This window comes from Mirounga leonina, unplaced genomic scaffold (assembly GCF_011800145.1).
Source record: "Mirounga leonina isolate KUSES-001 unplaced genomic scaffold, KU_Mleo_1.0 Mir_166, whole genome shotgun sequence".
Lineage (NCBI taxonomy): Eukaryota > Metazoa > Chordata > Mammalia > Carnivora > Phocidae > Mirounga > Mirounga leonina.
This window is the reverse complement of record NW_023270418.1, coordinates 482,396-500,090: the sequence shown is the minus strand read 5'-3', so window position 1 is coordinate 500,090 and position 17,695 is coordinate 482,396. Positions and strand designations below refer to the sequence as shown.

General features: G+C 44.3%; 1 protein-coding gene across 1 annotated transcript in view; it reads left to right on the top strand.

The window, feature by feature from the left end:
- Positions 1-10,244: 10,244 nt before the first annotated feature.
- Positions 10,245-17,695, top strand: part of MRGPRX2 (MAS related GPR family member X2) — a 33,139-nt gene continuing 25,688 nt past the window's right edge. Inside the window, 2 exon segments of the mRNA XM_035013698.1 lie at positions 10,245-10,283; positions 14,619-14,653. Of these exon segments, the coding sequence (XP_034869589.1) occupies positions 10,245-10,283; positions 14,619-14,653 (74 nt within the window).

Sequence of the window (17,695 nt, the reverse complement as noted above, 5' to 3'; positions counted from 1 at the left end):
TCTCCCGCTGAAACTAAGCTCTATCTCTCCAATCCCCATAGCACTTTTTGGATCTCTTTTAGAGAACATTACTGCCCTCATTTTGCAACTATATATTGAGTTGGTACTAGGTACCAAGCACCATTCAATATTGAGCAAGATAAAGAAAAAAAATTAGTCCCTGGTTTCCTGGGGCTTAGTGTTTAGTAGCAAGAGACAGACTTTAATCAAATGGGCTCACAGATACTGTCCTCTTAGATCAGCCTTGCAGTTCTTGGGTGGATGCTCTTCCCTCTATTTGGCCAAGGACTCCTGGCACACATCCATCTTTATGCCCCTCACCATGCTCTGCTCAAGGTCTGGTACACCGTAGAGCCTAAAAAGAAGTACTGTCCAAACAAATGAGCAAATGAATGAATACAGTGAAAGTCATCGTTTACAAAAGGAAATCAAAGGGGTTCAGTTCCATAAATCACTATAAGTGCTGATTTCACAATGTTTGACAACTCTGGGCCTTGAAGAAAAATTCCACATTAGGGTTTGCTAATCCCAACTGTCACACGATGGGTGGCAACTGACTTCATTCGGAATGAACTTTTGACTCTGGTCTCATTTCTTCCATGGCCTTATAAAGGACAGGAGTGTTTTTTGGAACAGGGGCTTGCGTTTGTAATTATTTCAAAGGCACTGTCATGATCCTTTGGAATGTCACAAAGTTCCACACATCTGTCAGCACAGAGCTTTTCACAGACACCTGTTAGAAAACCCCAGTGCTCACTGATGTCAAGCCAGCAGGGCTGGGTGGGGATGAGTGCTCCCTGGGGACATTCGGGCAACAAATGTTTATTGAGCTCCTGCTTTGTGCCAGGTACAGGCTAAAACACCTGAGTACAGTGGCAAACAGCAGAGTCTCTGCTCTCCCAAAGGCCAAGTCTTTGGGGGGAGGGCAAACACTAATAGAGATAGATAGATTTTTTTTTAAAGAGAAAAAGTAAAAACAAGGAGAAGTGCTAACCAGGAATTATAACACAGGGACCCACATTAGCCTGGAGAGATTAAGAGTCCTTTTCATAAATTCATAAAACTAGGTCAAAAGGACTTTCTCAACTTCCTCTATTTATAGATGGGGAAACTGAGGCTTGGGGAGGGAAATGACTTCTCCAGGACCATCCTACAAGTTAATAGAGAAGATAGGATTAAGGCAACTCTTCTGGCCCTACTCCAAGGCTATCTCACCAACCCTCAAAGTGCCTTACTTTCTAACTATAACCAACCTCACAGATTCTCAGGGCTGGAAGTTGCAGGATGGGGCAGGAATTTCTTAGAAGTCTTGCATGGTCTCTTACCTTCAATGCATGAAGAGCTTCACAGTGAAAAAGTGAAAGTAACTTTTCCCCTTTATTTTATATATAAATCTATATAAATTGTCAAGATCTGGTAATGAGATACTCTAAGTCAATATGGTCTGGGTTAGGAGACCATGGTGTACATCTTACATTTTACTTGCCAGATCAACCAGATGTGTGTACGTGTGTGTGTATGAGAGAGAGAGAGAGAGAAGGTAAAGCAGGAAGTATTCCTACAGTTTTTTTGTTGGTTGCTATTTTGAGTCTTAGTCACCTACTTACAGTCGCATATTTAAATATATATTCCTATGGAAATTTTTCTGGATGTTTCCAAACTGTGACAGCAACACTCAGGATTGGGTAATAAATCCACCTTGACATTAATACAGGTGTGGCAAGACTCGCCTCTCTACCTTCTCTATCCATCTATCATAGCTCCGTATTTATTGGTTTATATACCCACTCCCCCCTTAGTCTCTGTGCTCCTAGATGACACTTAAACAACACTTCCTCAGGGAGGCTGGACTCCTACATCAGGTTAGGACTCCCTGTTAAATGCTCCCATAGCACCTATAGTTCTCCTAACAGCACCCATGGAACATTATTGAATTCATGTTTTGAACATCTATCGTCTCTGCACACCATGAGCAGTTCTGTGAGCATAGAACCTGGCCCTGATTCAGACATAGCTGCGTTCCCAATGCATAGCACGGTACCTGGCCCATGGGAACTCAGCTCAATACTGTTGTATTTTACATCATCATTTGTATTTACATCCCCCGCACCTAGCACATGTCCCAACCCAAGCTAAGTGTTCAGAAAATGTTGACTTGAGTTGAAGAATCCCATCTATGGCTTTATACAGTTTGCAAAACACTTCTGCTTTTACACAGATTGAGACTCATAACATCCCTGTGAAGTGAGCAGAGTGGGGATTAACACTCCACTTTACAGACTGTGATTCGGGAAGCTTTGGCAATTGCCCCAGGGTGTCAGGCTAGAGACTGTGGAAGAGCCCAGGCCCAGAGCTTTGGGTGACAGGCGCAGGGCTATCTCCGGTGTGACAAGGCTGTGACCATGGCAGTACAGACTAGAGACCTCCTACTCTTGTCAGTCCCCTCCCCACCGTCTTCAGCCCCATTGGGTCCTTTTCTCAGGCAATTCATGTAGAGTCTGAGGCAGAGTATTAAAATCAGTAAAGTTTTTGCAAACAAGCAGTCTAGTCTTAACTGGATAAGCATGGAGTAAGTTTTAAATGATAAAATGAAACTAAAAAGTCTGGAGAAGTCTCAGGCAGACTAAAATGCTTAAAGTTGCATGAAAATTTGCAAAACATCCCGATGGTGTGTCTATATTATCAATACATGGTTTTGTGGTTTTTTTTTTTTTTTTTTTAAACAACCAGTGTGTCATTTTGAGTTACTTGGGTTTTTTTTCATCAATTTACCATCTGGAGTTAACCCAGATTCTTGGGGGAGCCTTGCGAGAATTGTAACTTCAGGAAATGGGGTGAGCAGAAAGCAAGGAGTGGTTTCATGGTCGTAGGACTTTTAAAAACCCTCCACCCAATCTGCTCCCTGAGTCAGGATTTTCTCACTCTTCCACATCTCTCAAGACCTGCCCCATCACTATCTCCTTGAATACCCATGTTACCTTCTACCATTTAGGTTATATTGAGCAGACCTTTATCTCACTCTAACTTACATAGTTGGCACCGTTTCTGGCTCTTGGGGGCCACAAAAATTCCAATGAATTCTCTCTTCTACCTCATAGCCCATTAGATATTTGGATGATTAATGACACCCCTGTGTGTGTTGTCCTGCTGGTTACACATCCCCAGTTCTTCCAACCATTCCTCCATTGGTGTAAAGACAACGTAGGGGAAATGCTGCTGTTGTGGGAGCCAGACTGAGGTAGCTTTATATCTTATTACAAGGTAGCTACATACCTGGGCCAAGTCACACAATCTTTCTGGGACACTAGTGCTATTTTGTAAGGTTGTAAAGAAGAGTAAAGGAGAGAATGTGGGCAAAACATCTGGTATGGCATCTGCCTCATGGTGGGTGCTTTGTACATGCCATGGTTATGATGGAACCAGGGAAATCTTGCTTGTAATCGCTCCTCCTTTAGGAGGATTTTACATCAAAAAGGAATGGAGCTGAGATATTCAGAAGTAGAAAGAAAACAAAGGCTGATGTGACCTGGGCCAAAGGAGCTGAGTAGATGAGGCTTTGAGTCAAAAAGGAAAGAACAGACCAGTCATGAGAGGCCAAAGAAGATTCCGAAGATTCATTCATTCATGAAGATGAAAATGCTTACTTCGCAGTGGCTGGCATCATCACAAACAAATTATATCGCGTATGTGAATGTGTTTTGTAGAGTAAATGCTCCCTTGTACTCCTAGAACACTGGTGCTTCACCTCATCGTATGATAATCATTTGTCAATATGTCTATTTCCCCCTGAAGATTGTAAAGTTATCATGGTGGGGAAATGTTGGAGTTCTTTTCTGCCCAGCTCCCTCTTTCATTGGGGAAGCCCTTCTCCCTCAATCCAAGTGGTTCAGATGGGACAGTCCACGTCAGTGCCCTACCTGCTGTGAGCTATAGGGCTGAATCTGTGAGCCAGGCCTGACCAATCAGCGTGCTCCAGTCCTTTGTCCAGAGAGATTGGTCCAAGGCGCGGAGGCCCCAACCAGGGCCAACCAGAGTCCTTCCATGTAATTTGATCTTTGGATGCTGGAAAAGATGTTTCTTTCTTTAGAATTATGAACTCTAAGAGCATTAGCGTGGCAATACAATTTATTCATCCAAATTGTATTGAGGACCAAATTATCAGAGTTGAGAGGATCCAGTCATGAGACATATACCTCTCTGGATATTTTAAACAGAGGGAATTTAATATAGGAAAGTGACTATATAGTGTTGGAAGGGCTGAAGAAACACAAAAAAAAGGTGGGGGGGACTTTGAGTTAACCCAGATCTTAGTGCCACAGGAAGAAGCTGCTGTCCCTAAGGATGGGAGAATAGCAGGGTAGAGGTGGTGTTATCAGAGTCCAGAACCTGGGAAGAGGGGAGGCTGAGCTGGTGCTCTGAGCCATAGAGGTTTCCCAAAGGGGGCCAGAACTGAGACCATGACGGGGCTACACTGCAGGCTGGTGCAAGGACCATGTTGGAGAGCTACTCGGGCTCTGAGGAAGAAGCTTCACAGGCAGGAGTTTGAAGTGCCAAGAACCCCCTGTTGCCCTCTGTTGCTGCTGGGGAGACGCTAACCCAAGTCCAAAGCTGGAAAAGAGCCTCGCTGGTCTCCTCCTTTCTGCTAACCTCCCACCATTGCCTGATTGATGGAGTCTATCTGAAAGCCTCTTGGCGAAAAAGTCCAGAAAATGCAGTTATAGAGTCCAAGCCTCCCTGGAATACACAGCAGAACAAAGCAGAGTAGAAATGGAGCCTGAGAGCAACCAGGCAAAACACCTGCCAAGGTGCTCTGTGCTAGGTCTTGTTCTAGGGACTGGGGTTATAGCAGTAAGCAAGACAGAAAACACCCCACTCTCCAGGAACTTACTTCTGGGGGGGAGAGGGTAGACAATACAAAAGCAAGCCGAAGACAAACAAGGGAATACAGCAGGACACAAAGCATCAGTGGGTCTTAGTGCAGGTTCCTTAGAAGCGGAGTTTGAGATGAAGATTAATATAAAAGTGATGTATTAAGGGTGTGCTCTCAGGAATACCTGTTAAGGTGAGGGGATGTGATGCTTAATTTTATGTGTCCCCTCGGCTAGACTATGGTGACCAGTTGTTTGGTCCAACACTAGTCTAGATGTTTCTATAAAGGTATATGTTTAGATGTGATTAACACTTATGACAGTTGACTTTAGGTAAAGCAGATGATCCTGTATAGTGTGTGGGTGGGCCTCATCCAATCAGTGGAAGGCCTCAAGAGCAAAGACTGAGTTTTCCTGAAGAAGAAGGAATTCTGCCTCCAGACCGAAACATAGAAATTCTGATCCTTAGACACAAGACTGCAACCTCAACTCTTACCTGAATCTCCATCCTGCTGACTTGCACTATGGATTTCAGAGTACCAGTCCAAACAATCACAAGCTAATTCTTTAAAATCTCTCTTTCTCTCTCTCTCTCTCAGTTTTGTTTCTCTGAAGAACTCTGATTATTATGGCAAAGGAGAGGAGGAGAAGCAGAGCAAGGATGTGGTCTCAGCCCAATGCCATGGGGAGCTCTGGAGTGTTAATTGCACCTCAGAATTTGCCCTGCCTCGAGGCAAAGGAGTTGGGCTTTGTACACCTGCATCAGTCAATTCCCAGGTAACCCTTCAGAGAAGGTTGTGTGTGCAAGTTATACACATACTTCAACTCTTGGGAATTTCTTTTCTCTATTTGTTAAGGTCATGGTATTTTAATTCCAGAGGGTAACAGGGACTCCTGGGAAGAATAATATACTATTCCTCCATTGTCCATTGACAAACTAAAAAGGATTTCTCTAATTAGAAAACTACCTTTGAGTTTTGTGGGACATAGGGCTTGGCTTAAGGACTTAGAAGGTCTGGTTTCATGTTCCAGCTTGGCTAACTCACTGTGTGATCTTAAAAAGAAAAAAAAAAAAAGGTGGGGCACTTGGGTGGCTCAGTCCGTTGTCTGCCTTCTGCTCAGGCTGTGATCTCAGGGTTCTGGGAAGGGTCCTGGGTTTGAGCCCTGCATTGGGCTCCCTGCTCAGCAGGAAGTCTGCTTGTCCCTCTGCCCCTTCCCCCCTTGTGTTCTCTCTCTCTCTCTCAAATAAATAAATAAAATCTTAAAAAAAAAAAAAGGCGCTTGCCTTCTTTGAACTGTACCTCCTATATATACCAGAGAGCTAGCCAAGACAATAAAAATCTCTACTCAACCTTGTTTCCCTACTCACACCCTCCATATCTCTACCCTTTGCCACTACCAGGTAAATAACACTTCTAGAAGCTTCCCTGATCTCTCCAGGAGGGCAGCTCAAGTGGGGTTCCTTTAGGGTTTCTGTATATAAAGACAGCACTGACTTGAGGTTACATTAGGCAGGAGAAGATTTGGCTCCACTAAAGGGCTACTGAAGTCCTGTTCATTCCCAGCTATTCTGGTATCCCCACACTATTTGAACCTTGTTTCCCAAGGGTAACTGGGGCAGGTCCTTAATGAACCAGATCAGCGTACTCGAAACAGTATTTTTTTCTTACTCAATCACATATAAAGTGGCCAGCTTCCTCATCGTACCCAACAAATGCTTGTTCTAGATTCACGCAATTCCATAGGTGTATGAGGAAGGCTGGAGCTGAGGTCCACCTTGGCTTTCACAAGGCAAGCAGAGTGTGTGCCCTGGGAGACAGTATGGTCACTAGGGAGGGGCCTAAGCCTAGGAGGATGGTTTCTACCACACATTAACTCACTGCAGACCACTGAACCTGGGTTCTCTAAGCCTCAGGCTCCTCATCTGTGAAATGGGGTGGTGGGGGGCTGGATTAAATACGTTCAGCCCAGAAGAGCACCCAGAACTCCTGCCCAGCCACCAGGATGTCCAGCCTGGTGAAAATCTTCCCTGAAGCTCTTTTGAAAATTATTTTCCTGATGGCTCCTCTGTGTCTTCTGGTGGCAGGTGTTTTCTCCTGAGTGCGGTGTGTGTAGAATATTAAAAAAAAAAAATGTGGCACGGTGGGTGACTCACATTTTAATATTTGCATCGCGGTCATCTATGACAGCCATCTTCTGAATCTTCAGATATTAACATTCCAAACCTCTCCCAAGTCATATTTTATAACCTCCCCAACTCACATCCATCCATGAATGAGATTTCATTATTAAGAATTTCATTTCTCACAGTGGATTTTTTTTCTTTTTAATTTAGGCTCATGGGCAAGGCGCCGAGATGACACGATTTATTGCTTCCAGTTTGCTGGCCTTGGATACTGAGTCTGCCTGTGTACTAACTTTATGGCAGGCTGAACTTCGGCTTCTTTACCAGCTTCTTCCCAAAGGAGGAAAAACTGCAGCCCCTAATACCTTCCAAACAAACAAACCAAAAACACCCCCAGAAGATAGATGCATACCTTTCCCTTGGAACAAAGGCTCACATTTGTTCAGGATGCTATTCTCCCATCCATGGGCTCTCTCAGATGGATTGAAAAAACATCAGACAAATAACTGTTCTGGTAGGAAATGGAGCAGACTGATTACTTCTTAATTAGTATCCATGTAGAGTAAACATCCTTGTGCAAGAAACATCTAAGCATGGTCCTAATGGGCATTAGATTCTGCCTTGAACATATTTACTCATAATGGAGGTCTTTTTTCCCGGCAATGAAATATATATGGAAATACATGTTATTTATTAGATAATACATGTGCATGTGTGTTTTCCAGAGCTCAGAAAGACTTCGAAGAGAGGGAAAATTCATACTCACTGAGTATATTAGTCTCCTGGTGCTGCTATAACAAATCAACACAAACTTGGTGGCTTAAAACAACAGAAATGTATTCTCCCAACAGTTCTAGAGGCCAGAGATTTGAAATCAATGTCACTGGGCCCAAATCAAGATGCATGCCCTCCAGAGCCTCTAGGGAAGAGTCCATTCCTTGTTGCCTCCAACTGCTGGTGGCTGTCAGTGTTCCTTGGCTTGTGGAAACATCTCTAAATCTCTCTAAGCTCTATCTTCACATCACCCTCTCCTTGGTGTGTGAAATCTGTCTCTGCCTCCCTCTTATAAGTACACGCATGATTGCATTTAGGACTCACTTGGGTAATGCAGAATAATCCCCCCACCTCAAAATCCTTAACTTAATCACATCTAAAAAAGACCACTCCCCCATTTCTGTTTTGCCATATAAGGTAACATTCACAGGTTCTAGGGATTAGGACATGGATACCTTTTGGAGGGCCATTTCAGCCTACCAACTGAGCATTTACTCTGTACCATTTCCTACCTGTGTCTGGATACCTGCATCTCCTTCCACAAGCCCTCTCTGAGGAACATACAGCAGGGAAAGAACTTGGGGCTGGGAATCAGGAAACCTGAGTTTGTTTCTTTGGTTTGTTTTGGGGGTTGTTTTTTTGTTTTGTTTTTGTTTTTTAGAGAGGGAGAGAGAGAGGGCACAAGGGCATGCTCGCACACGCCGGGGTTAGAAAAGGGGCAGAGGGAGAGGGAGAGAGAGAATCTTAAGCAGGCTCCATGCCCAATCAGCTCACAGCCTTGAGATCATGACCTGAGCTGAAATCAAGATTCAGACACTTAACCAACTGAACCACCCAGGTACCCCAGGAAATCTGAGTCCTTTAACTTACCATCACAGGTGCCATCACCTTCCTTTTTGGTGCCCAGGACAGACATTGCTAATTGATCACAGCACTTGTTTTTGCCACTCCTGGACTTGACCTCATAACCCTCAATACAATGTTGCAGGAAGTCAAAGTGAATTGAAACCTATTTGCCACCCCTCTCTTAAACCCTCGGTTTCCTCATGTGTAAATTGGGAATACTCTCTGCACATCTACTTTCTAAGGACAGTGTAAGGATCAAATGACATAATGAATGGAAAAGCACTTATAAATGCTTAAAGTAGGTGACCAAAGAAGATATGTCCCCAACAGGAACTCATGGGGAGACTGTCAAGGACAGCCTTGCCTAGAAAAGTAGAGGGCTCTCAGTGCAAGGAGATTATGAAGGTCAGGTTCAAGGGTAGTGAGGATAGATGATCATTCTTTTTCATCCAGTAAAACAACATAAGCAAACACAGCCTATGCATTCAGTAAGGATAGCTTTAAAATAACATCACCAAGCACATAAATCTTACAGTAGTGTTTGCTTGGCTCAAAATAGCCGTCTGGTATGTGTCAGCCTGAAATCAGGATTATACACTTGCTAGGCATCCAGCACTACCAACTCTGTTCAAATTATATCAACCCTTCAGGGACTATTAAAAATGCACCCCTCCAGGGAGTCTTCCCTGATATGGCAGAGGGGCCCTCTCCCAACTCTATATGGATTTTTGTCACTTTGTGTATGCATTTCAAGTTTCCCTTAGATGGAGAAAGAGACAACTCATTCTTGTCTGCATAGATGTTTCATAGGCTCTTGCCAAAAAGCTTTTAAGTGAAGACCCTAAATCCCCAACCAAGATGTCAAAGTGTCTCTTCTTCCTTTCCATTTTTGGAGTCAGAAAACTACGTCTAAACATTTTGGTGACTGCTTTGGGTCAGCCAGGTCCAGCTGGCCTGTTTTCCCTGGGATCTGGTTCTAGGCTTCATTCTGCTACAGACCAGCTGTGTGATCTTGACAAGCTCTGAGCCTCAGCTTGCTCTTCTATAAAATGAGAAGGGTGTTGAACACTGACCTCCCTGCCTCTCAGGCTTGTTGGCCATGTCTAAGAACCCAGGCTTTGTTGCAGACAGACTAGTTCAAATCCCAGCTCATTTTCATTCTAGCCGTGTGACCTTGGGAAAGTTGCTAAACCTCAATGAGCCAGTTTTTTTAAATATAAAATGGGAATGCCTACTTTCTAGGACCATCAGTGAGGATATTTCTGTATATTGCTTAGTACAGTACTTGACATCTAATAAGTGCTCAATGCGTGTTAGCAAGAGTAGTTATCTTCACAAAACTGCTTTAGTTGGAAGAAATGGTGTTGTCAAAGTAGAGGTACAGTTAGGCAGAACAGAAGCATCTGGGCCTAGACAGGGGGCTCAGGAGCAGGCAGGTCTAGGAAGGGGGATCTTCAGTCTGAAGTTCAAGATCAGGCAGGTTGTGTTGAAGTCATCGTAATGGTAACAGTTGACACACACGATGGAATTGTCCTAGGCATTGGCAACTCTCTTCCCATTCTCCTTACCCTCCACTCAAGACTCCAGGTGTTTCTGGACCCAGCCTGATAGGAATTGAGAATATGGGCAGCATGGTTATCAAATACAAGTTGAAGACCCTAACTGTGAGAGTAAGCAAGGACTTGTTCTTAGGAGCTAAACAGGACACCGGTTATACTCATGAAAGTCCAAGGTCAGCTGCTTCCCAGCACTGAGGCAGCAATCCCCTGGTGAAAGTCAGGCCACAGCATGTCAACCTGGATGTTTCCCAGAGATAACTATTCTAACAGAAGGTGATGCCATTTTACAGATGAAGAAACTGAGACTCAGAGAGGTTAAATGATTTGCTTAAAGGTCACACAACCTTTAAGTGGCAGAGCCATCTATCATCTCCAGGTCTTTTGGGGTCTCATCCTTGGCTCTCTCTGCTACGTGATGCTATCCTGAGATTCCAGGAAAGAAAGGGGTAGACCCACTCCAATTTCTCCCCTTCCCAAGCATTTCCTGTCTCTACTGGATTGACTGCGTTGGTGTCACTGGTCAGTAGTATCTCTGTGGGGGAGCCTCATCTCACCCTGCACCCCTTTTTCTCCTGAGAGTCCTTACTGCTCACCTGGAAGCCAAGTGAGGAAGGGAGCAGTTTGGGGGCCAATAGGAAAATTGGGGGTAACATTGCTGGAGGTGTACAAATTGGTACATGTTTTCTGGAGAGTTGGTAGCAAAATGTACCAAAAACCTTAATAATCTGGATATGATTTGATGCAGCAATTCCACTATTAGAAATTTATCCTGAGGAAATCATACAACAAATATATAAAAATACGAACAAGTGCAAAAAAAAGAAAAACAAAACAAAGTCTAAAAAGTCTTAGTGAGGGATAATGCAAAGGTAGTATATCCATACAGTGAAATACCATGCAATCATTCAAAGGGATGATGTTGGACTATATTTATTGTTATGTAAGTAAACAACAGGATAAACCAAAAATAGGCCAAATGTGTAATATGATCTCATCTTTTGTAAATAAATTATATTCATTTGTGTATACACTGTGATCTCTCCTGATTGGTATCCAACCACTTAGCTGACTCCCCAGTTGAGTTGACCCTCCCCTTCCACCTGGAAACCCCCAGGAATGATGCTCAGATTCATGGAAGGTTCTGGATGGAAGGCTGTGCCTTTTTATCCCCCACTTCTGCTCCCACCAGACGGCTCACATGGTCAGCAGGTATCAGTTTAAAGGTTCTCTAGCCTCTTTATTCCAATGTCCTCGTTAGTATAATTTCATAGTTAAATATTATATAAATTGAAAAAAATGAGTGAAAACAGGAAAAAAAAACTCCTTTAAAAAAACTAAATTGCTTTGCAGAATTCAACCGCTATCATAATGATGTAGTTACAATGGATTGGCGAGGGGGAGTGTGGTTTGGAAAAATTCAAGATTCTGCTCTCAAAATGCTTCCTTCTTTTTCTTCTTTTTCTCAGAATGCTTCTTCAAAGAAGCCAAACAGGAATTTGGAGACAAACTATCATGGTGTCTATTAAAAAAAAAAAAAAAAAAAAGACAAAGATGAACTCCTTTCAGCAGAGTGATAGCAACATAAAAAGCTATATTAAAACATTGATACATTTTAAGTTAAAAATAAAAGATTTAAAGTATGTATAGATTTTATGGTTATTATCATTCATTATTTCAATTAACTTTTTTGTTTAACCCACTAAGCACTGTCCCAATAATATCCTATAAAAAGGCTTCTGCTACATAGGTCTAGAAAAAGGAAGGATATGCTGTATCTGGAAGATTATAGTGAGATTATGGTTATTTTTACTCTCTGTGCCTTTCTACGCTTTAAAAAAATAACAGTGTCTCTTGTTTTAAAATCAGAAAATACCATAAAGCCATCACTATTTGGAGAAAGGAAAACAGAAAAAGAAACTTCAGGATGAGGGAACAATGTGCTGATGCTTGCAGCGTGCCCTGGGGAGACCCCGTCTGTTTTCTGATGACTGGAGCTGGTAGGATTATTTTCTTATAAATCATAATAGTGATCACGAGTTTAACTCCTTGGTGTCACCCTATCCTGAGGTCAGGTTGACATCAGCACTCAGACATCTCAAAACACTTAATTGCCATGAAAAGGGGGCATAGGGACTCAGGCAGAACAGGTCTGGGGAAGGAGAGATGGACATCCCCAGATGACACAAGCCAGGCGTGGGGGCGGGGGGGAGGGACATGAATAAGCCAGATCAGAATCAGGCTGGAAAACGGAGGGCAACAGTTCTGAGCACCTTGGGGTTACTGTCATTCACAGAGGTTACACCAAGTTGCTTAAGGTCACCAGCCAGCAGATGCAGCCTTGCACAAAGATGGGCGCAATTTCCTTTCATATAAAAAAACCCAACAGCACAATCTTTATTTTTTTATAAATATAATATTTTTTCCATAGAAACTTTTAAATAATTCTTCATTCTTGACTTATAGAAATATTTGTTGGAAATAAACTTTTTTTAAAAGATTTTATTTATTTATTTGAGAGAGAGAGCACAAGAGGGAGAGGGAGAAAGACTTCTGGCTATCATAATATGAAAAAGGAAACCACAGGCCCCAAAATGCCATTACTTAGGCCAAGTCACCAAACCGGGGCTTAAGACCTAAACTGATTGAACTTTTAAGCTTCCCCAGAAATGTATTCTTAACCGGTCAGTCAGGAATTTTCTGGCCAGCACCAACACGGTAATCTGTCACGTGTGCCCTCTCTATCCCCAAAAGGAAGACGAGATAATCCCACCTATGAAGACCCTTTGGTCCCCAGATGAAGGTGACCTCACCTGAAATACTCTTTTTCTGTTTATGACGTCCTTGTCCTGCTTTAGAAAACCTTTTCCTTTTTGTAGCCCTTTGGAGTTCCTCTCTACTCGCTGGATGGGGTGCCTCCCAGTTCATGAACTGTTTCATAAAGCCAATTAGATCTTCAAGTTTACTCCGTTGAATTTTGTTTTTTAGCAATAACTGATTTTAAAATTATAGTAAAGTTGTTAAAGTCTTGCATTTAAAAAAAACACCAACAACCAGATGGAAACAAAAATTTTTTCTCATTCCAACACCTTTGCATAGTACACTTGGCTCCAGCGCTGGCAAGGCTGGGACCATGGGGCAGACAAAAAGAAAACCTGACAGGTTTGCCGTCCTGCCCTTGGCAATAGGATTCTCATCTGTGCAAGGACATTCTGGGGAGATGGAATTTAGCAGCAGCTCAAAGAGAAAAGATTCAGGGCTCTTCTTGGAATGGATGATCAAGGCAGGGGTCACATCCAAAAGCACATAGAAGTCATCACTGCATGAAGTCTAGCTGTGCCTGGCACAGGGACACGCAGAGTAGAGGTGAGGCTAGATTTCACCCGCCCTTCCAGTCCGGTGTTAGGAGTAGGGGCAGCATCTCTGTTTGGGATTCGAGCCCCAATTGCAATCCCATTCCAGGCACTATTTGGTAAGTTAACTTCACTCTAATGCTGAGCAATGGGCTTTGGGGTCAGCCAGACCTGGATTCATATCCTGGCTCTACCACATATGAGTTCTTTAACACAGAGTTTCTAAACCAATTCAAAATAGAGGACGTGTTGGAGGGCACTATTATGCTAAAATTCAGTCAATATGTCTGTCGTTTTATGTAATTGACCCGTGCCTGCCAAGTGACACGCAGAGCAAGGGCTGAGTTACATGCATGATGGGCACCCCCCTTCTCTCATATTCACACACATACAATCAGTGTAACCTTTAAGACTCAGAGAGAAGCATCACTTTTTAAATCTTTCTCAATCAGCTCAACTCTTGCTCAGCTCCCACCCGCCTGGTTGGCAGAGCCAGGAGACATAATCTTGGTCATTTGTGCTTGGGCATGCATTTTGACCTGGCACAGTCCCGGAACTCTGAGGAGGCACCTAGATTCTCACATGGCCACGCGGACGCTGATGACCAAGCCAGTGTGTGTGTGGTCCGTTTCCGGGAGGCAGCTCCACTGGTCGCGCCCATGCCGTCCCAGGCTCACTTGGCCACTGGGCCTTCATGGTGTTCCAAGAACATAGTGCTTTATGATTAGTACTCAGGCAGCCCCGTAGCCCTCCTCCCCTGTCAGGAATCCTGCTACCTCCGGGGAGGTGGGAAGAGGGGGTGCAAGGGCTTCTCTCAGCCCTCCGTTACCCCAGTGCTGTCGTCCCAGCTCCCCCAGGCTGGGCCACACTCCTCTTTTGCTCCCTCGAAGCCTCTAGCCCCTCTCTTAGGAGCCCATCTACCTTCCCCTGACATCTCGGAGCTGAAAGAAAAAAATGTCAGCTCCCCACAACCATCCAGGTCAGAGGAGCCCGGAACGGAGAACGGAATACCCGAAGCAACTTCCTGGGAGGAGAAAGGGAAATGTACTTTTCCTTTCCTTTTCAAACTTCCTTTCTTTCTTACGGTTGAGTTTAGAAAGATCTTTACTCTGAAAACGAATCTTTTGTCAGGTAAGTGATTTGCAGATATTTTCTCCCGGTTGATACTTAGCATCTCATCTCTCAACTAAGTCTTTCACAGCGCAAAAGTTTTTCATTTTAATCAAGTCTAGTTAGTTTAGTCTTTTCTTTTATGGATTGTGCTTTTGGTACCACATTTCAGAGCTCTTCCATTAACTCATGAAGGTTTGGCTCCTACGTTCTCTTCTCAGAGTGTTATGTTGTTACATTTTACATTTAGATCTATGATCCATTCTGAGTTTATTTTGTATAAGGTGTGTGGTGTAGGCCAAGGTTCATGTTATTGGCTATTGATGTTCTATTTGTTTCTACCAAGTGAGATAACAGTGCCAGGTTCTACAGGAGTCACGGAAGTAAGCTGATACCCAGGGAGGTGGGATGTCTGAACACAGTCCCTTGCAGGAAATTAATCACGCTCCCATGTGTGGCTAGAATGAGCCTGATGCTATGGAAGCCAAACACTTCACCAGTGAGTCCGGAAACTATGTTGTGCAACCAAATACCATTCAGACTAGATCCCTAAGGAGAGTCCTGCTGCCCCTTGCATCACAGCCTAGAGCATATTTCTGTTCGAAGCAGGAAGTAAACATTCCTGTTTGCAAATTCCTGTTGCACCTGATAGCATATTATGTGTAAAGACAGGAAAGGGAGTGTCTTATAGAGACATAGTCCCAGAAGTGGAAAGGGCCCAAAGTAGGAAATCCCTTCTATAGCCTCTTGGAAAGACAATCTTCCATTCAACCAATATACATGGAGCAGCTACAATGTGTGAGGAACTAGGCAATAAAGATGCTGAGTGAACAAAACGGATATGGTCCCTGCTCTCTGGTGGGGGAGGGGAGCGGTGGGGAGTGTAGGTAATTATATATACATACACAATACCTTATGCCAAAAGCTAGTGAAAGGATGCAGAAGTAATCTGTGGCAGGGACATCTAACCTAGACTTGGGGAGCCCTATGATGCTTCCTGGCAGAAGCGACAATGAACTTGCGACCTAATAAATGAATAAATAGCAGGTAGAATGGAATTGGTGTGTGGGGGGGGTGGTCGTAAGAAAGAAGAGTCTTCCAGGTGAGGTGGAGAAGCACATGCAAAAGTGCAGAGGTGGGAGTGGGTGTGGTGGGGTGTGGATCCAAAGCATCCAGTATTGCTGGTGTGTAAGGTGCAAGGAGAAACCGAGAGGGATGAAGCTGCCATGTCAGACCATGAAGGGCATTGAAAGTCACAGTAAGGGATCCAGCCATTTCATGAGGATACCAGGAATCCACTGGAAGGAGTGTAACAGGCATGTAGTGGATGCACATCTGTAATTCAGAAGTCTCACTCTGGCAACATGGAGGCAGGCGGCTGGCTGGGGCATTGGTTAGGAGACTGTTGCAGGAGACGATGAGACCAGAATGGGGGCAGTGAAGAATGTTCGATGCATTTACATCAGAGAAGGATCCGAGGCCTAAGGACCAAAGATGAAGTTTTAAAGATCGCTTTGAGAAACGAGGGGAAAGAGTTGTACAGAGAAATGGAAGTTAAGTGGCCAAGTTGAGGACCAGTTAAGGAGGAACTTTTGTGTGGACACTCCTAGCCAGGAAAGCCAACTTATTATCCCCTCCCCCCCTTGAGACCTCCCACGCTGAACAGTCCTGTTGGAACAGAACTCTGCTTCCCTGTCACTTCCCTGTCCTTGTCCAACTTCAGCCCTGAGGTACCACACAGAATGAGTCCATCTCCGCTGGTCCATGTCAGCCCTTTGACCATTTTAAAGACATGGGTCACATTCTCTCAAGCTTTCTTTTCTCCCACTCATGTCTAGTTCCTACAACTATTTCCCATTTGGCACGGGTTCTCACCCCTCCTCTTCCTGGTAATCCTTCTACCTCCCGCCTTTTATTTTCATGTGGTGGCCAAATTCTGGATAGAGTCTGGTCAGCCAGAGTAAGCATTGCCTTCTGGAGCCTGGACATTCTACCCCTGGCATCCTCACACACTTCTGCCCTTGTTGGGAAAGTTGCCTCTCCCTTGGACATTTGAGCCAATATCCCCCAGTAGGATCTGTGGTCATCATGGGCACTGGGCTCAGGCCCAGGCCCAGAGCCTCAGCTGGGGAAGTTGGTTTAACGAGGCCCTCACTGTCTCACCTCCAAGAGCAGGCAAACTTGGTCTGGGAGCACATGACCCAGCCTCACCTGATAATGGATTTCCTGCCTTTTCTCCTCTCTTGAGAATCAAGGCACCAGCAACAATTCACTGACTACTTTTGGGTGTGTGGCTTGGTGAGGAAGACAGACGTGGGATAACAACTCTGACTTCAGGATCCATGCAACTTTGTTGGGAGAGAGGATATAGAATGGGCAGTCAGAGAAGACCTTTTAGGGAGGAAATGGGGCCACAGGTAGGCCTTGGAAGACAGGAGAAAAATCAGCTGATGATAAAAATAAGGCAGTGTACTAGGATGGAAAGGAGAAATGCAGAGGTCAAAGTGTCTAAGGTGCAGAGGTCAAAGTGTCTAAGGTGGACCTGGGGAAAAAAAGATACTGTGGTCTGAGAAGAGACTCTATATATGTGAACATTGAGAGAAAATGCTGCAAAAGTAAGTTGGAACCATATTGGGCTGCCAGCTAGAGAGGTTGGGCTCTCTTCCAGGCAGGGAGTTGCCAAGGATTCTTGAACCAGAGAAGATGATTGAAATGGCTGGTGGTTTGGTTTCTGATATGGCGAAGCTGGATAGATGAATCCACACTCTGCTGTGACCCAGGAGGACAGAGCTTCATGATGTCTAGGGAGGATAAAACGCTGCCAGGAAGTGGTCCAGGGAATGCAGAGAAGCACCTAGCTGGCCTAGTTTTAGCTTGCCTTCAGGTAATCTTTCCAGTAGCCCTCCCTAGAGGGATAAGGACAGAGAGAACAGCTAAATATTCAAGACCCATATGTGGGACCCCTTTGTTCACAAATTATTAAGAATTTCAAGGTGGGGGCACCTGGGTGGCTCAGACGGTTAAGCGTCTGCCCTTGGCTCAGGTCAAGATCCCAGGGTCCTA